This window comes from Ochotona princeps, chromosome Y (assembly GCF_030435755.1).
Source record: "Ochotona princeps isolate mOchPri1 chromosome Y, mOchPri1.hap1, whole genome shotgun sequence".
Lineage (NCBI taxonomy): Eukaryota > Metazoa > Chordata > Mammalia > Lagomorpha > Ochotonidae > Ochotona > Ochotona princeps.
In genome coordinates, this window is record NC_080866.1 from 1,306,233 (window position 1) to 1,331,015 (window position 24,783).

Consider the following 24,783-nt stretch of genomic DNA (forward strand, 5'->3'; position numbering starts at 1 on the left):
CATCTGGTACAGCCCTGATCGCTTTGGCATTCTGTAAGGCGCTGGTATGTGTCGCAACCAAAACCGGCTCATCCCACACTCTGTTCTGGTGTTCGGATTTGCCAGTGGATGACGTGAACTGATTCAGCCTGGTCTGCCCCTGACCCATGCTGAATGTGTGCCAGTGGGAAACTTTCCATGGCCTATTCTGGGCTGTTTCCTATCATGCTTCTTGCGCTTACCTGCAGGGTCTGTGTCCTGCCAGAGGAGCTGCCCAGGCTCCTCCATCAGAACCCCTCCCAATGCCAGATTTTGCACATACCACGGGGTCCATGGGCCAGCCCTAGTCAGTTCACCTCCTGTCCTTGCAGGAACAGTGACTTTTTCCTGACTGGCCTTCAACCCAAACTGGTCCTTGCTGTTGGATGTTTCAGCCCAGCCATGGCTCGTCCATACCCACATAGGGCTCACACATGGCTCAGTAGGGGTTGAGACCTTGCCTAGTCTATCCCACATCTACCCTTGGTCCTCCAGGACACCAGACGGTGTTGGTACCTACCTTAGCTAGGTGTACCCAGACCCATGTCACACTTGTACCAAGGGATACTGCAGCCATATTTAGACCAGAACACAGTCCCCACTCCAGGCCCTGCGATCCTCAGTGTGAACCCCAACCCGGCTAGGGTGCACTTTCACAACTCCTGAATGGGGTCTATTCCCAGTTATAGGTCATGTGAGTGCCACTGGTTCTTCTGACCCAGTTGGTTTAGCCTCTCACCTGTCAGCCTTCGCCTTCGATGCAGTGATGTAGTATCCCTGGCTCATGCAGACCAGTTAGGGTAAGAGCCTAGCTCAGCATGACCTGTGTTCCATCCTGATTTCTGTTCTTCCCTGTGAGTTGAGGTTTTTTGGCCTTGCTCAGACCGCCCCCTTCCAGTTACAGCTCAGCCCACCCCACATCCTATTTTAGGATGCACCTTTGGGTGCTGCTGCCTTGACCTGCCCAGATTGCCATTGGTTTTTTTTTTTCTTTACCCATAAGTGATGGCAGGTGCCATGGTCACTCCTAATTTAGTCCATCGCCACCCCAGCTTGCGAGCTAACCAGCGGGACTTGTATCTCCACAGTGTTGGGCCCACACTTCCCCCACAGAATCTACCCTCGGATCTGGTTCTCTTGCATGTTGGTTAGTGTTTTGACCCTGCCAAGTGTGACCCGTCACTGTTCCACCACTCAGTCAGGTACTGGTACCTAGCCTTACCAGACAGGCCCTGATTCATAGCTTTCATGTGGACTGGTGTGAGGCAGTCAGTGATGCTCTACACTAACAGCCCATCTCAGGATTCCCATGTGGGCTGGTGAATCAGTCTGGCCCAAATAGATCTTATGGACTCTCCCCTCCAAACCCTCAGATCTCAGTCCCCATGCTTGCCAGAAAGTTCTGTGGCCCCATTGCTAGGAATCACACAGAATTCATCCCTCACCTACACTCACACTGGGCTTATCTCTGGATGTACCTCGGCAGCAATTATATACTCTAAACACCTGAGAGCTCACCTAGGTCTTGACAACCACTCCCAAGTCTTCAGCATTGGGTCTGGTCTGGCAGGGGCATCCCATGCAGTAGTCATGCTGTAGGAGGCTCCTTTCCCAAGAGACTTTTGTATGTATTTGATAAAATACCTGAATGATTGATATTCTGGAACACGATAATCCATGGGAAAGGCTATGCTCTTGCCCCTAGGATTTCCTGATGGATCCTCAAAACTCTGGGTTTCCCTGTGGTTCATCTGGCCTCAGAAGTGCAGCAGCTCCTTTGAATACAATGCTGCCCCTAGAGAAGATGGAACCCCAGTGGAACTGCCTCTAAGAACTGAGCAACTAAATTTGTTTAATACTCCTCTTGTTCCACTACAGGTCAGGAGCACAGAGAAATTCTCCACCTTCTTAGAATGTTTGAGGAAGACTGTAAGTGTAACTTATTATTTATAGATAACAAATTCTTAAGAGCCTTAGACATTAGAAAAACCATAGGCATTTGTGGTGGGATCCAAGAACAAACCTGGCACCCTCTTAGAAGGAACTTGCCTGCACAGAGCAGGAGCGGATCTCAGGGTGGAACAGGAGGATAAGAGGAGGTCTGTATCCTAGTCCCGGAGACTCCCGGAGGCCTCCCAAGTGCTTTTGCCACAGAAGCAATGGATACTCCATCGAGGATTGTCAGTATGGACACCGAGAACCGCATCCCAGCTGCTTAGGAGATCACAAGGAATATGAATGCCCTTGCAGGCTGAGAACTCTGAGGTCAGTCATTTCCTATGGGATTTCCCACACGGGATGGTAGCAGCCCCAAACACTCTCATATGGTCTGGTGACACTGGAACTACAGCCAGGAGAACCAGGTGGCACCCAGAGAGAGGAAAGATTGTAAATTTCCTTCTGCATTAGCAGAGGGGCTTTCTCAGGTCCTTATCCAGTTCCAGCCTTGGCTACCAGCCCTCTCTTACACCGACCATCAGGGTTGCTTGTGAGCCCCCAAATTAGTTCAGATAGACAGAGACTAGCAAAGGTCAGCTAGCTGATAATCACTCAGCTTGTACCTTACTGGCCAGGCTTCCCATTTGGCTGTTCAGATAGACAGAGAGAGACACTGATATAGAAAGTCTGGAACAGCCAGGGAAAAGGCCAACTAACCTATAATTGCTCAGCCTGTACTTACTGGTCAGGCTCCCTATTTGCTCCTCCTGGATTTTACCAGGCAGGATGTAGAGTTAAATTCTTCCTCACTCACTGGGTTGTTTGGGATTTCCCTGCTCTCCTGCCTAAAACTTTCCTATCCTTCAATTGTTAAAATGCAAAGTTCTGTAAAACCATGCTTAATCACTATATGCTGCAAAGTTAAAATTGTGGTTTAATTGTCTCATGAAAAGAATTTATCAATTTATGACTGTTAATGCTAAACAAGATGTAACTGCACAGAAACGTTCATGTTAAGTTTGTACTCAGTTGTTATATATATGATGGGTGTTAACATTGATCCTTCCAAAAAAAAACTTACATATTGGCTTGCATTTTAGGCCAAGTTGTGTTTTTGATAAATATCAATTGTATTGACTGTAATTGTTGATTTGACTGAGTTACAATGGTCATACTGCTAACATTTTCCATTAAATATTTCAGAAAAACAAAAAAAAATTTGAACCAAAAGAAAAAAAAGATTCTTTGTTTTCTTTTTCATTTGCTCAGTGATACATTCAGTAGCATGTTATTTAACTTCATGGTGTTGTTATTTTCTTTTTTCTTCCTGATGCTGATTTTGTTTTGTGGCTTTTCATTTAAGGGGATGTATAGTAGCTGTGTAATGGAGACTGTCATGTCTAGTAATATGTTATTTAACTTCATGGCATTGTAAATTTCTATTTTTCTTTCTATTGTTGACTTTGTATTATGACTTTTCATTTGAGGGATGTACAGTAGCTGTGAAGTGGGGTCTAACATCCAGATGTGAGGATACAATGCAGTATGCATTTCTACTTCCAGACAAAGATGGACTTACAATGAAACTGTTCACTATATCTTGACAATAGGATGCTGGACTCTCTGCCAGTGTCCATGCCCGCAATGATGGACACAGGACTGTATGAAGAAGTATACTATAGTAATAATATAGGGGAACTAGGTGGGGGTGGAGGAAAATTGGGGAGGGGATAAGGGAAATACCAGGAGCCTATGGAACTGTATCACAAAATGATAATAGTTTTAAAAGGTAAAAATAGATTGATGCATCTATCTATCATCTTATCTATCTACTCATCTATCCATCATTTTTTATTTTTTTTCTTTCTTTGGCAGTTTTATTTTCATTTAGCTTTTCAAATGAACAAAACAAAAGTTTATGTCCACTATAAACTACGTTTGCTTAAATTTTTAGAGCTTGATAATAATCTATGAAATAGAACAGAAAGCAATAAATACAGTTAAGTAGTGTGAACAATTAAAACCACCAAAAGGAAGAAAAAACAAATATTAAGAACTTACCCTCAGTGATTCCTGAAAAGAAGAAGCTTGGTACTGTGCGTATTTAGCTATTGTAGTTTGAGATCTATTATTTTCACAGCGCCAAATTTTTTTTGTTCCAGTGGGATCCCAGTTTTCATCTGCTGGCTGCAGCAACTGTGTTCTTACTTCTACCATATGTTCATCGTTAGCTTCTACCAAAGTTTTGGTGGAAAAGAGGCCAAGATCTTAAAAAAAAAAAGTAAGTCATTTCAGGAATTACAATTGTATGTGGTACAATTAAAATTTAGTGTTCCAAAAGAAAAACAAACACATATGATCAAAGACAGCTGGTACTATATTTGCACTATTATCTACTCCTTAAATTTAATAAAGCTAATTATGGTAAGAAATTCATACATTATCTATTAATGAAAAAAAAGTTGTAGTGAGTCTGGAGCAATTGCTCAATCGACTAATCCTCCCACTTTAAGCACCACATCTGGTTCATATGCTTGGTAGCCTAGAGGCTAAAGACCTAACCTTGCACCCACTGAAATCCCATGTGGGCGCCGGTTCTAATCCCGGCAGCTCCACTTCCCTTCCAGCTCCCTGCCTGTGGCCTGGGAAAGCAGTCGAGGACGGCCCAAGGCCTTAGGACCCTGCACCCGTGTGGGAGACCCGGAAGAGGTTCCTGACATCAGATCAGCTCAACTCTGGCCATTGCACTCACTTAGCGGGGGGGGGGGGGGTGGGGTGGGGATTAGCATATGGAACATCTTTCTCTCTGTTTCTCCTAATCTCTGTATATGTGAGTTTCCAATAAAAACAAACAAACAAAAATTACAAAAAAGAGTGGTAGCACTTAGAAAAAAAGCTAAATTTTTCCTGTTCAAATTTTAATTATTTAACTCAAGCATGCTGCTTAACAGAAAGAGAACTAAGCACAACTCAGAGACAACTTATAGACAACTTAGAACTAATTAATAACAGAATTTTATAGAATCCAATTAATTCAATAGCAAAAGTAAGGCAAATGAAGCAAAAATAAAACAAAAAACCCAGAAGTAATTTACTAAACAATAGGAAACAGAACTACACAGATATATTTTTTTAATTTTTATTTTTATTGGAAAGTCAGATATGCAAAGATAGAGTCAGAGAGGAAGAAAATTCTTTGTCCTCTGATTCACTCCCCAAATGGCAAAGGCCAGAGCTGAGCCGATCCAAAGCCAGGAGCCAGGAACCTCTTCCAGGTCTCCCACGTGGGTGCAGAGTCCCAATGCATTGGGCCGTCCTCGACTGCTTTCCCAGGCCACAAGCAGGGAGCTGGATGGGAAGTGGAGCTGCCGGGATTAGAACCGGCGACCCTATGGGATCCCGGGGCGTTCAAGGCGAGGACTTTTACCATTGTGCCAGGTCCCACAGATAGTTAAAACTTTTAAACATTAATATAAAATACGCACAATATCACATTATATATCACATATTACATATCACACATATATGCATTAAATATATTACATAATATATAAGACATATTATATGCAATGTGATATAATTAGACATGATATATGACGTGATAGAAATGTATAGTGTATATGTTTAAAAGTAAAATTTTTAGAGGGAGATACACAAATAATCATAGAGTCTAGCAAAAGGTGTTTGTGTACAACTAAATGTCACTCAACTACAAAAATGATGAAATCTTGTGGTTTCCAGCAACATGGATGAGGCTATTAGTCATTTAGTGAACCAAGACAAGCACGAAGAGACAATTACCTGCTCATTGTGTGATTCATATGTACAATGCCAAACAATTGTTTTGATAGATTTTGAGAACGGTAGTTATCACAGACTGAGCATAGCAATATGTTTGTGATGCAAAAAGTTAACAGGCAGCATTTAAGCAGGAGCAGGATGTTGTAATTTACAGATGGTGGAACTTAAAATACATTGTATTTTAATAAAAACTAGAATAAGCTGTAAATTCTTTTACCATATAAAAGTATTCATTGTCTGAAAAGATATTCTTATCAATTTCATATTATCAAAAAAAAAAAAAAACACTCATAAATCCAAACAGCACACTGTACCACCTACAAACACACTCGGTATGTCATATGATTTATAAGACAAAAAGTGAGAGAAAGTCTGATACTATATCGAAGTAAGATTCCTGTAATGAAAATGTACATATTTTTCAAAGACAGAATAAAAATACCAAACATAATATTCTACTAGCATCCTCTCACAATTCTTTAGTAAACAGAAATACAGTAAAGGAAACAATGAAAGCTTTTAAAACCTTACCTAACTTAAGAGCTCCAGCAAGGCCACGTATTACTGTAACAGGATTTTTTGGGTTGGTACAGAATTGATGTAACGGAGGGAAAAAAGCATCTCGCTTATTTTCTAGCTGGAAAAATTAAAATGTTTCGTTAGGTCTCAGGAAAATGACTAAATATTAACTATAGATGTTTTAAAACAAATGACTAAGGTATTAATAAAACTTCTTGCCCATCAAAGTCAAATCTCCAAATCCTGTCCAAATGACAGCATATTACAATACTGCCTCTTTTGCTTTTTCTCGTTTTTAAGGTTATATATATTTGAAGGCAGGGAAAAAATGGTGGCATAAACTGTTCAAGAGAAAAACAAGGTATCATGTCTTTCATCAAAACACATTGCTAAAAGTAAAAATAATGCTTATTTTCAATTTGCAATTTAAAAGTATTTAGTTAAGTGGATTTTAAACTTCTTCTCATATAAGTCTATTATTTTGATATTCACAACCTTTTCTCATGGGGGCAGAAAACTAAATGAAATTTAAGGTATTAACAACAAGTAGCAGCATGTATAATTACAACCTTCTTTGCAAAAAGCTAATATTGGCCTATGAAATTATATTATAAAATCAAAAAATTAAATTTAAAAAAATAAACTTAAGAAATCGAATAAAATTAATGAAGACACACAAAATAGTTATTTTGACCCTAATTGATAGAGCTTTACTGAAATAAACTCATCTTCTTGAAGTTTTTTTAAAAGTAATGTCAGAACAAACACCTTGTCCTATTTACTTCACAACATGTTAAATTGTTCTACACAATATTTTTTGAAAATATTGATAACAAAGGCTTTCAAAGGCCAAGAAATAAGATGCATTTGATTAGTTGGGCTATTTTGTGTGTTTTGCAATTACTTTACTTTAGGAAGGTAAATGCAATTGTAAATGCACCATGTGAATACACATTGAAGTACTCTTGCAACATCTGGTTAAATATAAACAAACTGGTGAAGTCCCACTTTAACATAATAATCATTTCTAATGGTAAATATAAACATTATTTTTTGAAACATTTGCCTGTGAAAGGAAATTTTATGTTTTTTAAAGGGCATCTGCATTAATTTAAAAATGTATCTGTCTCATGAATTACGACAAGACTAAGTTCACATATTTATTTCTAGTTTGTTGAGACTCACATAAATACTAGGTGTGGGTGGATTCAACTTCTCTTTAGGCAAGGGAGGATAAGGTGAAGTTGGTGGTCTTGGAGGTGGACATTTATCCAACAAAATGTGATTATTAGACAAGCCATTTTTACCTAGATTTCTTTTTCAAAAGGCAGAAGAAAAACAACATCTGTAAATTTATATTCAAAACAAAGACTTCTATATGACATCTTAGACAATGGACAGTTTATTTGCATTACCCAAGATTGCAAACTTCACAAAGTAAAGTGATTCACTTTATAGGCATAAGTGCAATTGTAATACTTTCTTACACTGTACATAGTTGTTATTTATAAGTAACTGTATTAAATATTTTCCTTAGATGTTACTTAATATGTTGTAAATTGTTTATAGTTCTTCTGTGGATATTTTATTATAAGATAGTATAAACTGCTGTTTGAAAGCTCAGTTTCATGCCAGGTCTTTCTCAAGGCCTAACTAGTTTCTTTATTTCTGAGTCTAGGTTTCTTCAAATATGCAGCCTGAGAAAAACCAAGTATTCCAGGGTATTCACTTTGTGCCATTACTATCTGTTGTGAGCGTTTGCGGAGTGAACTAATAATCAGGAGACATGTCTGTGTGTATCTCCTTGCCTTCTAAACAGATAAAAAACAAGTATCTTGGACAAAGGCAGTTACAAAATATTTCTATCTTCTTAAAATTTTGTGTTTATTAACTTCCTGTGAGAAAGTAGTGTTATAGCTAGCAGAGACAGAGGGAAAGATCTTCCACCTGCTGGTTTACTTCCCAGGTGGTTGCAATGGCTGCAACTGAGCCAGTCTGAAGCCAGGAACCAGGAGCCTCTTCGTGGTCTCCCACGCGGGTGCAGGGTCCCAAGGCTTTGGGCCGTCCTCGACTGCTTTCCCAGGCCACCCTCGACTGCTTTCCCAGGCCACAAGCAGGGAGCTGGATGGGAAGTGGAGCTGCCGGGACCAGAACCGGCGCCCATATGGGATCCCGGGGCTTTCAAGGCGAGGAACTTAACCACTACACTATCTTGCCAAACCTGGCTAAATGCTTTCTTTATTTCAAATTACCTCAAAATGAAACCAAATATTAAAACTCTTAAACTATTAAGAAGTAGGAAAGCTGCTAATTTCACTTGTGTAAAATTTTGTACAAAAATTTCAGCAATAACAAGAAAGATAACCATGAAATCTCAGTAACAGACTTTATAGTTTGTAGTCAACTTTCTAAGTTGAAATCCAAAGTTATTAAATGAACGGTACAAATATGTCAAGAATAATCTTTAGACTGTGTGACTGAAGACTATTTGCTTTTACGTTTTAATTTAAATCCAGAAAAATATCTTCAAAAATTCAATTAAATTATGTATCATTTTATTTATTTTTAAATGTTATAGAAAGCTTTGTGATCAACTCACTTTTGCTTTTCTATATGAAATATTTATGACTCAGATTATTTATTGAATTGAAGATTTTAATTCTTTTGTGTTTAATCTGTACAGTATTAATTTATTATGTGAGAAAACTGCTACAATGCTAATGAGTAAAGCGGTCATTTGGCTGTGTAGTTAAGATATGTCACAGAGTGAGTTGATTTGATTGTTAATTATGACTCCTGATTCCAGAATTTCATAAATGTATAACAGAATTTGGCTGTAATAGCTCAGGTCATTCATACAAAACCTTAATCATATTAACAACTCCAGGTTATGCTTCAATTGGTTCTGGTTGTTACACACATATTGGCAATGAACCAGATATATTGTCTGTGCTCTCAACTGAAAAAAAAAAAACCTGGAATAGGCTCTAATTCTTTAAGAAATATTCCAAGAATTAAAAACACTGAGTAAATATATTATATGGCAAGTGAATGATAGCATAAAAAAAGTTTTCCAAAAACAAAAGTATTTTTAATCTCTGAATCTTGGGATAAGAGATCAAAACCAATTTTTAAATCTATGAGATTACTCAATTATCAGAATATGATTGTCTTTATCAGAATGTATAATAGTTTATAACATGCCTAAATGTTCACAGCATTTGACTCTCTTGTGCACAGTTCTACAATATGACAAAATGTCTTGTCAAATTTAAGCAAAAAAAATAATAATCTTAGTGAAACAGGGGACTATTTTTCTAGCACTTCATATTGCTGAAAAAAGAAGAAAACAGATTAGTAGGAGCATCTAGGAATTTCAATCCTAGAATACGGTAATCCCCCCTGCAAAACAAAACCTTGTCAACAACCTATTAACTTCATTAGCATCAGAAAAAGTAGTAAACTCTGAGGTAAAACTGTTTATACAATAGGCTTTCACATCTGAGACATTATTGTCGTTATATGCAAACAATGCATGAAAACAACTTTTGAAATTGCTATCTTGGATAACTGTAACCTTCCTTTCACTAAAAATATTGAAAATCTCATGTTTTATAATACGTTCAGTAATTAATATTTCACTCTTTGATTCAGCTTCCCATACTTACCTGCATGTCTTTAGAATGTCAGTTGAACTGGAATATATGGATACAGACATTGATGGTATTTTTTGAGCAGATTTTTGACTATCTAGAGAAATATCAGCTTTCATAGAACTCTGGATGTTCTCTGGTCCTTCTACGCTAACTGTATGCGATCCACTGTGAGGGCTGTTAAGGTTGGTAGTAGTTTGTGTGCTTGGCTGTTGAGTGGATTTTGGAGTTGATGATGTTGAAATAGCTGAAGAAGGTGAAGAGGCAACAGAATCATCCGTCATTGTATGAAAAGCAGGGTGAGTACTGTTGACTTTCTCACAAGTCCCAATATTCAAATGTCCAATTGCTTTCCTAATCAACAGGGCAGAGGCCTGAGGACTGTCTTCAATGAGTAAGTTAGATGCTACAGAATCTCCATGGGTGGGATTGGAAACAGCAACTGCTGCCATCTGATGCAAATCATTAGAAAGTCTCTTGACACCAGCACAGCCAATAGACGTGACTCCAACATGCCTGCTTGCTTCAGGGCTCAAGAATATATTTGTTGAAGACTTTTTCTCTTTGGTAAGTGCAATGCCTGACTGTGCGCTTGAGGTAGCAATATGAGACGAAAGGTGCTTGAGAGCTTTGCCCTGTTGAACTGAATTTCTGGGCAGAATGTAATGTCCATTCTGAGTCTGAATGCCAGAGCTAGCCACCTGCACATCTTGGGCATGCTGAGTAGAAAACAGAGGTTGATCATTATTAAGTATTGCCAAATTTGAATTGTGGCCTTTACAAATCCCCTCCAAAAAAGAAAACGAAGACATAACATTGATCTAAGTTTAACATAATGCAACTCAGAATAAATATACAGAAAATACTGAGTGTTAACATGGTAAATAAAAGTATGGCGAAAAACTTGTCATTGAACCCAAATGCCACAATTACTAAAAAATGTTCTCAGAATCAACAAACTGAAATAGTTAAAACAAGCTACATGGTACAATTCTACTTACTAATGAGCCAGAAATGTTTCTGTACAGAAAAGTCTCATAATAGAAGAACTGTACTCTAAATATAAGGTAACTATCTTGAAAATAGGTACTCTATATGTATGTACAAACAATATATTGAAGAATTAAGACAGTAATTTATTAGAGCTAAAGAATGAAAGTATATGGAAAACTAAGTAATTTTTTTACTTTGTCCCTGGTATTGCAAACTGCTGTAAGAAGATTGTCATCTTATTTTACTGATAAAAACTTTATAAACTAATTTCTTAGCATTATTTACAAAAATAAGTAAATACTAAGCCAACAACTAACTTACTTTTTGATATGAAAAGTTAAAATACTTCAAAATAAGAAAATACAAAATATGGAATAAAGACAAACAAAAAAGTAAAATAATTCTATGACTATATTCCTAACTTTCAACATGACATTTTTGAGGAATTTTAGGACACTGGAAAACATACTAGAATTAACTACTTTTTATGATTAGGTAATTTATGGTATAGTAAAGGTAAGTCTGATTTTGGGAAAAATACAATTTGACTACAGTAAGTTATATTTTGATAAAATTTGAATTTATAATTTAGCTGTAATTTCTAGTCCTTTAAAGTTTGCTGAAATTATTTTCAAACATTTGAAAACACTATGAACCTACCGTAATGTTCCTAGTTGAAAATAGCATGTATTTTTTATCTATTTTCAAATTACAAACATGAAAAATCATACAAAGTATAATTCAATGAATGAAATTTGCTATCAAATGATAAAAAGAAAATATGTAATAGTAGTTAAGATTCTTGTTCTAGAACTCAAAAAAAGGATATGACTATGACAGCAAGTGATTTCTTTAGAAAATAAGCAGAAATGTAAAATATTAACACTATCGTAACTTCTCTAGTTGGAGTATCATGTGAAAAAGAAAAAAAGGGCCAATATTAGAGAAAAGTAGTAAAATAAATAACTTTAAAACCAGTGAGGAATTACCAAATCTAATCTTTAATGATCTCAAAAGCCACAGACATAGACACACCTAGTGAAAAAACATTTAAAGAAATTAAGGCAGAATAAATCCAACATTGATTTTTCCAAAGAAACTTTTTATGTTATAGATTGAAGAAGTTCAGTGAATACTAACACTATAGCTTGAATCAGTACATTAAAGAGTCCAAACACATTTAATATGTATTTTAATACCTATATTATATTAAAAAGAAAAAGGCAACAAGAAACTACTCATGAAAACTGGAAGCCGGTGGAAAGGTAAGGACAATACAGCAAACAGGCAATGAACCAACACTGATAGAAGTAGCAGTTGGAGGTCTGGTTGCTATGTTTCTGATCTCGCTCTATGATTATGTGTCTGTTTACTGCCGTTGCCACCCAGGTGAGACCTACACTAAGTTCAAGGCTTCACTCTGGTGCAACACTGGCTTTTCCCCTTTGCTAGAGTGAATCAGGTGATACAAGAGTTCTGTTTCTCTAATGTCATTCAATGTCAAAATATTAAATCTTACATTAATGTGGTCAACTAAGTAACACTGCACAAGTTCCATGCAAAGTGGGAAATTGATTTGGTTCCCTAGGCCGTACACCTGCAGTGTACATGTGCTAGGTTGTGTACAGGACTCTTTAAGTGGATCCTGTTGGCTTCAGACGCATCAGAACCTTCACTCAATGCTGACACCAATGTAACGGAGACGAACATATCCAGATGCACACGAGCATAATCTGCCCGATTATTGTGATCAAACAACATACCTTAAATAACATCTTTATGGGGCAAAAAACATACATAATGCTTTTGTTTTTGCTATATTACACTGTTCCTCTGTGAGGCATATGTGTCTTTTTCTCCAGCTCATCTTTTGATCCTACTGGCAGAACTCCTTATCTCTTCTATTAAATACTGTATTGGGAAGAAGAAGCTAATTTTTAAAACCTGGCTACTGTTTTACATAACTGGCCTACTCTTCAGACTAATTGATACAGCAAGTACCCAAGTGTGTGGACATTCTCTCTTCAACAGTCATGCACAACAACAGGCCTTAGGATACATACTTACAACAAGAAGGAAGTTGTGTGGTGTTTTTATTTACAAAATCTGTCACCTTTAGCTATCTTTAAGTGATCCGATCACTGAGATGAACATTAAAGCAGTTTATGTTTAGCATATCTGGTTTTGAAATTTGCACAGTACGGGCCCAGCATGATAGTGTAATGGTTAAGATTCTCACCTTGCATGCACCACAACACCATGTGGACACCGGTTCTAATCCCGGCAGCTCCACTTCCCATCCAGCTCCCTGCTTGTGGCCTGGGAAAGCAGTCGAGGACGGCCCAAAGCCTTGGGAACCTGCACCCGCTTGGGGGATGTATGGGAGGTTAGAAAGAAAATGCTGCATTCTGGCTTCAGATTAGCTAGGCTCCAACTGAATCAAGAGACAGAAGATCTTTCTCTTTGTGTCTCCTGTTTGTAAAATTTACTTTTCTGGTAAACTAAATAAATCTTTAAAAAAAATAAAAATAAACTGTATAGAATAAGACTTCTTTGCTCAAGATCAAAAAATGGACAACATCAGGTATTGGTGAGAATGTAGAAAAAAAATCAATCTCACTCATTACAGAATGATACTCAAAATGGTATAGCCAGTTTAGAAAACTAGTAATTTGTTAAAAAACCATCAATCATAAGCATATATAAACTTAACCACTGTAAGAATATTTCTTCCTTTTTTTAAAAATGAAATGGTATTTGCACATCATCCTGAATGTCTAAATGTCTCTGAAGTGCTAACTTTTAAAGCCAACTCTTTTTAAAGATTAAATTTATTTTTATTGGATGGTCAGACATACAGATGAGAAGGGAGACAGAAAGAAAGATTTTTTCCACCTGCTGGTTCTCTCCTTAAGTGGCTACAATTGCCAGTGTTACGCTGATCCAAAGCCAGGAGCCCTGAACCTCTTCCAGGTCTCCCACGCGGGTGCAGGGTCCCAAGGCTTTGGGCCGTCCTCGACTGCTTTCCCAGGCCACAAGCAGGGAGCTGGACGGGAAGTGGAGCTGCCGGGATTAGAACCGGCGCCCATATGGGATCCCGGGGCTTTCAGGGCGAGGACTAAAACCACTATGCTACCATGCCAGGCCCTCAAATTTTCAATTATGCACATAGTTTAATAGTTTTCCTAAAGTTTGTGACAGTGATATATTTGTTGCTCAATTTAAGCTTTCAACGCTTTTCTATGTAAAGCACAGTAGAACAATAGGGGTTAAATCAATTGAAAATATTCCTATTAAAACAAATGCACATGAACATTTGTTTGTTTTCTGTATAACTTCTGATTTCCAGAATTAACCTTGAAGAACATCAGTAGGTAAAGAGATAAATAAATCACTTTGGAAGATGTATACATTGGAATATTATAGCACTGAATGACATGGAGAAGATCTTAAAGTGCAAAAGTCTATCGAAAAACATATAAACCTCAAGTTTCCAACTGCTGAACATTACAAAAAAAGCAACAGAAAATAAAATAGTGTCAGAAGTTTTGTCACATTCATCATGGATAAATAAACTACAAGGTATTTTTAGAAAAGAGAAATTATTTTCTTTGATACTGTAAAGACAAATGCATTTCATCAGCAAATGTGACAATCAGTCCACACTAAAGATGTTAATGAAAAAAACATTTCATAATAATTTAGAGAAATTCAACAGTTTAAATTGAAAGTTAAAATGCATTCAGTGCATCTATGCTATTAAACAGATAATCTATATCACCTTAAATATGAAATTAGACATCACCTAACTTAAGCCTAGTTTATAATAAAGTGTTCAATATCTCAACAACTTATTGCATAGAATACTGAAAGTGAAAACCAGAAAACCAATTAGGAAAACCAGTTAGTTCCACAAAATCTGAAACTCTCCCAAGCTGTGTCAATCAAGTACAATGGAGTAGGCCGTTTCCTGTCATTATAATAATGCCATTTCTGCCCACTATGGGAGGCTGGTACTGCAAATCATTAATCTAGAAGAAACAGCAAATACTAAACTAACATACATTATCCCCTGAATGTAATAACACCTTTATATCATCACAAAGCAGGAAATTTAACATTTAACCATCATAAGTCAAAGAATGTCTGTAGTAAGCAATAAAGTTTTACGTGACCAGAAAGCTTTACTTAATGAGCAATAGAATTTTGAGACTTAGCAATTTGTTTTTCCTTTTATTTCCCAGAGTAAAATTACTTGCATATTCACTAGCTTTATAATTGCCATGTCAACATACATAAGTGGATGGATTATTATTATATTGTAATCCCATCCCATTTCCAGTAATTATTCAAAAGTAGTTCTAAAAATAATTTCTTGTGCTGAAAATAGCTTAAGTCAAATAAAGGTCACTATTACATCATGGCCCACAAAGTTGCTGATCATTTTTTACCTTAGCAGAGTTGGATAGTTTTCTCCATGTTGTAAGATTTATGTGCTTATGAGGTAGGATTAACATGTTTTGCAGTAGGTAAGGCATATTTCCATTACTTCCACTTTCTGTTATAGAATTATTGCCTATCAAACTAGTGTCAGTACTCCCTAGAGTTTCTGATGTGTGAAAATGGAAATAATCTGTAGGAAAAGATGCATTGGACACATGCTTTTTAAGAAAAGTAGGGTGGACTGTATGCTGAGAGACAGTAGGTACTGTGGTCAGAGCAGCAGCATATGGTTGCTGACTAGAGACAGAGTTTGTAGGCAGTGATCAATCAGCTATTGGTCCATTAGGAATTCCAGCAGTTTGTACTTGAGCAAGTCTTGTCTGTCTTATCTTCAAATACAAACAAAAAAAGCCTTTCTGTGTGATTGCAAAAATGTGTAACTGATGCACGTCTAAATTTATTGTAACATTAGATTTCATCAGGTTAGAAAGCAAAGAATAGTGTTCTAACTTATAGATATTATATATGTATATATATATACATAATATCTATACATAATATATAATCTATACATAATATAGATAATATATATTCATATCTAACTCATAGATATGATTAGTACGTGAAGATATTCCTTATTAAGATTTATAATTTGCAAATGTCTCATTAAATGCAAAAGAAACAAGCTGAAAATTACCATTTATCAAATCTGTATCATAAACTAGATAGATATCCTTTATATCTTTGATATCTTTTATATCAAAGCTTCCCAGTCAAAACTATTACAATTCATCCAAGTCAATTCAGAATAAACTTACTTAAATAAAACTGAGCATCCTACAAAGATACTTTAAAAATGTCGTGTTTTATTCAAAGTTAATCATGGCTATCCTTCATGAACAGTAGCTCAACAGCAGGCATTTGGCATAGTAGTAACTGATTCTCCTGGAACACCTGTATCCCGTAAAAACAAGCAGTTTGAATTGTTTCCACTCCATTTTGAAAACTACTGATAACTACAGTTTTCTACTTCTGGCCAATTCAGGAGAGAATTCAGTCAAATTCTACAATCTTAATGTAGCCTTTCCTAAATGTAAGCTTTAGTAGGTATGTGGGAAGAAATCAGTAACCGAGTTCTTTCTCTCTGCCTCTCAAATACAATTAGAATGCTTTTTTAAAAATCTGCTCATAACTTATATTTAAAGTTCAAACATAAAAATCACATTAATTGCGCAGAAGGCCAGAAATGAACACAAACAATTCTCTGAAGCGTATCCAAGAAATATTGTATCCAAATGAGACTCTATTCAACAGCAGTTAATCTTTGGAGAAAACATTGCACATACTTGCTGCTGTATTAAGGCAAACTGACTTTCCAACTGTTCCAGCATCAATTTCTGTGCTTGATTCAGGTGATCTTTATTTGCACGCAGTTGTTCCAAGTGCTAGCGAAAAGAATATATTCAAGTTTAATCTCAAAATGTAGAATAAGTTTATGTGATCAATCTCAAAATGAAAATTTTTAATACCCATTTCAAAAAAATAATTTTTTGAGTTAGCTATACCATGAAGGAATTAAATTTCAGGAAAAGAGGTATATTAATTTAATATGTATTAGTACAAACATGTGTACAATTTCACTGATTCTAACAGTCAAGTGGCCTCAATACCTCAACAGAGGTCAAATTAAATAATAAATGTGCCATTAGCACCTATACATAATAATAAATAAATATAAGAAATACATAGTAAATAAATAATTAGCAATAATAGACATAGGAACATAATAAACAGACATTATTAAGTGGGACATATTTAAGAGACATTTTAAAAGTAAACTATCAGACTGAGCACCACAAAATTTGTGGAGAAAAGCTAAATGACAAGATGACATATATTTCACTCATTCTCAGTAAATCTCAATCTAAAAAGGTATACACACACAGAGAGTTGACCACCATTCCATTTTAAAGATTTAATACCCTAAAAGACTTGGAAAATGCTAGTTATTTGAATATAGGAAAAGACAGGAAAAACAATTGTTTGTTGCTTTTATGCCCCGAATGAACAAAATGGCTGGCACTGGACCAGATTAAAGTCAAGAGTACAAGGGCCCAGCAGCTCCACTTCCCATCCAGCTCCCTGCTTGTGGCCTGGGAAAGCAGTCGAGGACGGCCCAAGGCCTTGGGACCCTGCACCCGTGTGGGAGACCCGGAAGAGGTTCCTGGTCCCGGCTTCGGACTGGTGCGCACCGACCGTTGCGGCTCACTTGGGGATTGAATCATCGGACGGAAGATCTTCCTCTCTGTCTCTCCTCCTCTCTGTATATCTGACTGTAATAAAATAAATAAATCTTAAAAAAAAAAAAAGTACATGCAGAGACCCAAGCAATTGTGACTTTTTCTTCTGTTTACCCACGTACATCAGCAAAGAGCTAGATTGCAAGCAGGGTAGCCAATACTACAACAAACAGTATTCATAAGGAATATTGGTGTTGCAGGTGCCAAGCTAAAAGGCTGTCCCAACACCCAAAAACTTAGCAAGAATTTGTCAAAAGAATATTTCATACCTGCAATTTCTGTGGTGTCAAATGCCAAGAGTGAACTTGTTGCTGTCCTGAATGTGAAATAGGCTGGTCACCATGCCAGTTATCATAACCATTCTGAGAAAATTTTGTTTTGAAAAATTAGGAACAGTTGTTAAACCATACCATCAACATAAGACGAGACAGATAAATAACTAGTAACTGGGAAACTTGAAGATGGCAGGATTTAAGCTTTTACATTAATATTTTGTTTGTTTTTGTTTCTTAATTACTTTATTTCCCATGACACAGGTTTACAGGATAGGGTTTATACCTCCCCAATAATTTTTATAACACCTAAAAAATACACTGCAATGAACACCTACAAAATTTGAGTGAAAAAAAGTTTGGGAATGGGCAATATTTCACATATGCCTCAAACCTTTTGAAAGATTGCCTACTACTTGCATCACTCAATTTCAGTGCTGAAGTGAAAGCAGAAATAAGAGCAAAATGGTCTGACAGCATAAATCCTATTCTATCTATACCTTTTATACTTAAAATGATGTGCTTAATGGGCTTGCAACACTGCTTAAACTATTGATGTCCACAGCATTTCATATAGATAGGAATGATTTTAGAAGACTTATTTAGTTTACTCAGCTAGAATATTTTCTCTAAAATATAAAATTTGTTTTGTTAGAGTAGATATTTATTCCTCTTTACAGAACTGGATAGAAATTCTACTTTGCTATTAAGTTATGTTTAGTGACAAAACTGCTAAGTAATTGGTGCTTGAAGGAGGTCTAAGTCCACTGCTTGAATTATGACAATTACAAGCAAAATGATCAGAAAATTAAGACAAAGGTAAGTTTCTATTTCACCTAATTAATTCCTTTGTATTACATAATTTGTTAAGCTGTACACTCTCATAGCTTTGTGGACATCACTGACTGCAATTATCAAAAATCAAAATCAAATGATTTTCAATAGCAATACACAGCTTGTGTAGAATTTTGAATTTAATAAACTACTGCGAAAGTCTCTTAAGAAGTTTTGATGTTTCTTTCAATTATATGAATTTTAATTTAAAAATCAATATCCCAGGTTTTCCCCTTATCAGAAGTTTTATTTTGTTCTAAAATATTTTTGCAGTTAAATATACAGCAACTTTAATTAAATTCAAAGGAGTTTTATATGTTTAAAAGGTAATCCTACATTTACTGTAATTAGTTTGATAACTATGGAAAGAACCTTTAAAGCTGGGCATCTACAGAACATAACCCAACTTCTCACCTGCAATGCTGTGTTCATGGCACCCTGCCTGGAGGTTAGCTCTGCGGGAATTGGTAGGCTCCATGCCTCCTCAATACTAGGAAGTAATTTAGTTTTATTCTGTAGACTACCTTGTGGAAGGTTACACAACTGAGCCTAGGAAAAATTATGTAAAAAGTAAATTTCACACAAACCTACTTGAGTAAAAGCAAGTCCACTAAATCCTTCTCAAGGTTATAGGAATCTACATTTCATACAATAAATTAAAGCTTCGGGGCCTCTGCAAAGCTTTGTTTGGGTACTTAGTGAAATCTTTTCATAAACTTGCAAGCAAAAATGAAAATCTTTTTACTTTTTAAATATGATAACAACTTAAAACAGATATCTCAATCAAAAATGTTCATGCACATTCATGCAACACTTACAAATTAGTATGCACCAACAAAATAAATGTGTAAAGAACATTTTAAGCACAATCTCTTACATAAAATGAAATGTAAACTATTTTCACAAAATATGAGAAGATATGGAAACAAGTCAAACTTAAAAACAGAAAAATGCAAACTATGGAGCCGTTTTTATCCTGGCAGTTATTCATTCAAGATATGCTACTTCAAACATTTTACCTGCAAAAATTCAATTCTTGCTGCAAGTGAAGTGGTATTAATACAACTTTTGCTTCTAGCTGCATTTAAGTAGCATTTAATGGCGTCTTGAGGTTGATTGCAGGATTCATACAGAGTGCCTAGGTCCATCCAAGCTGCTGCATGCCCATGGTCCAACTGTACAGCACAAATATATGCCTGTAAAGCATCCATAGGTTGATTTTGCTGTTGATAAAGCACACTAGAAACAAACAAAAAAAATTGTCAAAGCTGACTACTCAGTATTTACGAAAATATTTCAAAGTATAAGTATATTCAGGGTGTGGGGAGGGGTGGGGGAAATCCCAGTACCTATGAAACTAATACAATGTAATTAATGAATAATACAAAAAAGTATAAGTATATTGAAGTTATTCTATGTATCAAATAAAACATTTACATAAACACAGTCAGCCTTACCCTATTGAACACCAAGTATCTGCACTTGCTTCTGATTTATCAATAGATTGTCTGTAAGATATAAAGGCATCCTGAACTTTTCCCATACTTGAGTAACACCTAAAAGGTGAAAAATATTTATATGTAATTCTATTCATATAAATGAAATTTGTTACATCAAATACACTATAAATCAAGAAAGAAAATCTAATATACACATTTTTACACACATGGATTTTATAAATGCATGAGTAGACAGATATCTTCTATAATATACTGATAAACTAGCACTTATCAGTGAGCATTATGTAAATGATTACTCTGTATTTTATTAAATACTTGATGCTCAATTTATAATATTGAGGGTCAAATACCCTTATTTATTTATTTTTTATTTTCTTTCCTTCTTTTTTAGATTTAAAAAAAAAAAAGTTATTTTCACTGGAGTCAGAATTACAGAGAAGAGAGACAGAGAGGAAGATCCTCTATCTGATGATTCACTCCTCAAATTATTGCAACAGCTGGAGCTGAGCTGATTTCAAAGCCAGGAGCCAGGAACCTCCTCCAGGTCTCCCACGCGGGTACAGGGTCCCAAGGCCTTGGGCCATCTTCCACTGCTTTCCCAGGCCACAAGCAGGGAGCTGGATGGGAAGTGGAGCTGCTGGAAATAAACTGGAGTCCATACCAGATTCCAGCATGTGAAAGATGACAACTTTAGCCAGCAGACTACTTTGCCAGGACCATCATACACATACTTAAGTATATAAAGGAGTCTCATCTCACCTTCCAAGGAAGTACCAGGATTGGCCAGAATTTGGATCTGCCTCCAATGACTTCTGAAGATACTGAATAGCATGACTTTCCTTGGTGGCTTTATCTTCTACCAGATCCATGTTATGATGCATCCAGCCTATAAGAAAAAACAAAATGTATGTATCAATTTCTTTCATACTTTCAAGAATACCATGAAGGAAACAAACAAATGAGTTTTCTAGTAATTCATGTACCCTTAAATTGCTTATTTCCCAAAAGAAAAATTGCAAAATATGGCAAAAATAAAACTTGTTTCACAAAATATTAAATCAAGGTTGTCAAGCTGTTTCAGATAACTAAAAAAATTCCAACGACTTGGGGACTACCAAAGAATAAATGATACAGCTCCCTCTGATTTCAGAACAATCCCGTAATTAAATGAAATATTTGCTTTTCCTTAAAAACTTACCCATGCACTATGAGAATCTTATAATCCATTAGTCTGGTGCTTATTTGCAAAGAATAAGACTTATATAAATGCACTTATGTAAATTAGATAAAATGTTATATAAATAAATTGTCAAGTACATTTTTCTTGGACATTAGAAACTCCCAACACCTGCTTACAATATCATGCCAAATTAACTACTTAATGAAAAACAATAAACAATAAAACCAACATAAATTTTCAGCTACATATATATGGGAAGTATTACGTGAAAAATATGACTAAATAAGTATAATACATTTATAGGATTCTGTGTGCTATGCAATCAAGCCAGAATAACTGCTTCACAGTTGTATTAAATTCAAATTTATAAAATTATCTTAGCAGCTGCAAGGACTAAAATCAAGAGAATCCAGACTTTGTAGGTAGTGTGTTTCCCTGCTCTATCCAAACACTAGTCCCCCAAATATTTCATATTGGTACATATTTCATCATTGCAAACAAATATTGAACGGGAAATCAGCCAAACCCAACTAAATTTTCAAATGATATAGTATAGATGAAAAGACAACAAAACTCAGTTTTTTTAGAAAGTATGGTATCATCCAAAGTACAACAGTATGGTTACCTATTTTTTTTTAGATTCCTTAATCATACAATCGTTAACTTGCTAGAAAAACTGAAAATCAGATGCTTATCTATAATTTTAAGATGAAATATTTCAACTCACCATACTAGTAAAAAATGCTAAGTATCCTATATCACTAGCTATGTGAATAAACTGAAAAGAAAAAAGTATAAATATATTCATTCCAGATAAATGAAAAGAAGGGGCAAGAGTGGTAACTTGGCAGTAGGTTAAGTCCCCAGTTGGGATTCCCAGGTTCCATATCACATTGCCTTTAAAGTACTAGCCACTGTGTTTCTGATCCAGCTTCCCATTAATTTAACCTAAAAGGGACCCTTGCCACTCTCTCTTCCTGTTTACTACTGTACCTTTCAAAAACATGAAAATAGTTATTTAATGAAGAAAAAGGAATACATATAACATACAACAAATATTCCTCTAAGTTAATTAATCAAAGTATTAATCTCAAAATATCTCATTTTTCTAAATGAATGTGGACTTACAACTGAAAGGAAAAACACTGTTTTCCCAAATGAAAAAAAAAAAAGTGAAAGAAATGCATAATAAAAGTTATTTTTTTATGTACCTAATTGTTGTAGCACAGTTGCTTTTACTCGTACAGGAAGGTTTTCTTTCTGTAAAAGTTGTTCATAGGCTTCTTTAGCAGAGTGATACTTTTTCTGATGAATATGGAGAAAAAAATTAATAGAGAAACATGATAAAACAGAATCACTCTTGATCCTCAATACTTGCTCAAGCATTTTGAATGATAGGCAGAACTAAAAGTAAATAAAGCAATCACTATTCTCTATCAAAGTGGCCTTGTTTCCAAAACTAGCTAATGTAAAAGAATTTCTATAAAATGACTCTTAAAAAATCCAAAATAAAGGTGCTATTTGTTATTAGACGTAAGTTACTAAAACTAACATTCTATATAACATGTCATTAAACCAGCAACTGATACTGTGAATTATCTATGCGTAAATTAGTAAATAGAAGTATTTACAAAAAAGTTTAAAAGTTTCTAGAAAAGTGATTTGGAATAGTGGATTTTGATTTTCTTACAAAGGAGCTTCCATTCAAATGCTGCTGAACTATATTGTGAAGGGGTGCGAACCAAACCAATACTTTGCCTTGGACATCCCTGTTAGTGCATGAAGTCTCATGAGAACCAAGACTGAACAGTTAAAAACATGAACAAAAAATGATGATACCAAAATAGAACACAAAGTTTTACTTAATGTTACTTAAAGAAATTCCTTTCAAATTTAGTACATACTGAGCACACAAGACTAGGAAAAATGGTAAATAGACTGAAGTATTGTAACATATGGTATTTAATTCAAGTAGTTAGTACTCCTTTCACAAAATAGAAAAACAAGGAAAAATACTCAAAGGCCTGCAGAAACTAAAAACAAATCACCAATAAGCATGAAAGGAAAAGCTAAGAACAGGACCAGAGCAAAGTCCTTGCCTTGCATCTGCTGTATCCCATATGGGCGCCGGTTCTAATCCCGGCAGCTCCACTTCCCATCCAGCTCCCTGCTTGTGGCCTGGGAAAGCAGTCGAGGATGGCCCAAAGCCTTGGGACACTGCACCCACGTGGGAGACCCACAGGAAGCTCCTGGCTTTGGACTGGCCCAACTCCAGCCATTGTAACCATTTGGGAGTGAACCAGCACATGAGCTCTTTGTCTCTCCTTTCCCTCTGTAAGTCTCCCTAAATTTAGAGTTCATACTCCATTAGGCCATTTGGAATTGATCACAAATGAGTTATGTCTATTTTTGAAAGACACAGGAAAAATTCTGTAATGCTAACAATCAGTAAATGATAACATTATCTTTCTTTCCTAAAAAAAAATTACAGTAAAATAAAAATTTTCATACTATAGGAAACACCCCCATATACTGCATTTCAAAGGATTAACAACCAAAAAGTGTAAAGCTCTAAGCAACAAGAAATATTGGAATTGGCTGATCATTTTTCAGACATTTATTTTATGCTTATTGAGAAGGCAGATTTACTGAAAGAAGAAGAAATAGAAAGATATTCTTTCTGCTGGTTCACTTCACAAGTGACTGCAACAACCACAGCTGAGCCAACCTGTCAGGAGCCAAGAGCTTTTTCTGGGTCTCCCACTGGTGCCCATGTAGGGGGAATATTTAATCTTTAAATCATTGCTCCAGGCAAGGCTCATTAAGAATTTTTAGCCATGGGACCAGCACAGTGGCCTAGCCCCTAGAGTTCCCACCTTGAATGCACCAGGATCCCATATGGACATGGTTCAATCCCGGCAGCTCGCTTCCCATCCAGCCCCTGCTTGTGGCCTGGGAAAGCAGTTGAGGACGGCCCAAAGCCTTGGGATCCTGCACCCGCGTGGGAGACCCTGAAGAGGTTCCTGGTTCCTGGCTTCAGATCATTGCAGCACTGGCCATTGTGATCACTTGGAGAGTGAATCATTTGGCCGAAGATCTTCCTCTCTGTCTCTCCTCCTCTCTATACATCTTACTTAAAAATCAAAATAAATAAATCTTAAAGTTAAATAGAAGTTACTTCAAAAATAACCTTTAAATAGTCCATTTCAAAGTGTCCATCTATGTTAGAGAAATACACTTCTATGACACTTTGTAATTACAAGCATTCACAGAACTTTGAGAAAATAGGCCATTATACATAAAATAGTAAAAGATTTTGTAAGTGCAAGTCAAACTAAGTTTTAAATATTATACATAAGGAAGAAACTAAAT

The 24,783-nt window shown here is 35.9% G+C and overlaps 1 protein-coding gene across 1 annotated transcript in view; it reads right to left on the minus strand.

Annotated features, from left to right (window-relative positions):
* The window catches only part of LOC131478773 (lysine-specific demethylase 6A-like), a 94,210-nt gene that overhangs the window by 8,571 nt on the left and 60,856 nt on the right, over positions 1-24,783 (minus strand). Inside the window, 12 exon segments of the mRNA XM_058659345.1 lie at positions 4,018-4,223; positions 6,289-6,394; positions 7,462-7,591; positions 9,945-10,717; positions 15,374-15,754; positions 16,712-16,810; positions 17,935-18,027; positions 19,186-19,320; positions 19,791-20,010; positions 20,229-20,327; positions 20,991-21,117; positions 22,623-22,716. Of these exon segments, the coding sequence (XP_058515328.1) occupies positions 4,018-4,223; positions 6,289-6,394; positions 7,462-7,591; positions 9,945-10,717; positions 15,374-15,754; positions 16,712-16,810; positions 17,935-18,027; positions 19,186-19,320; positions 19,791-20,010; positions 20,229-20,327; positions 20,991-21,117; positions 22,623-22,716 (2,463 nt within the window).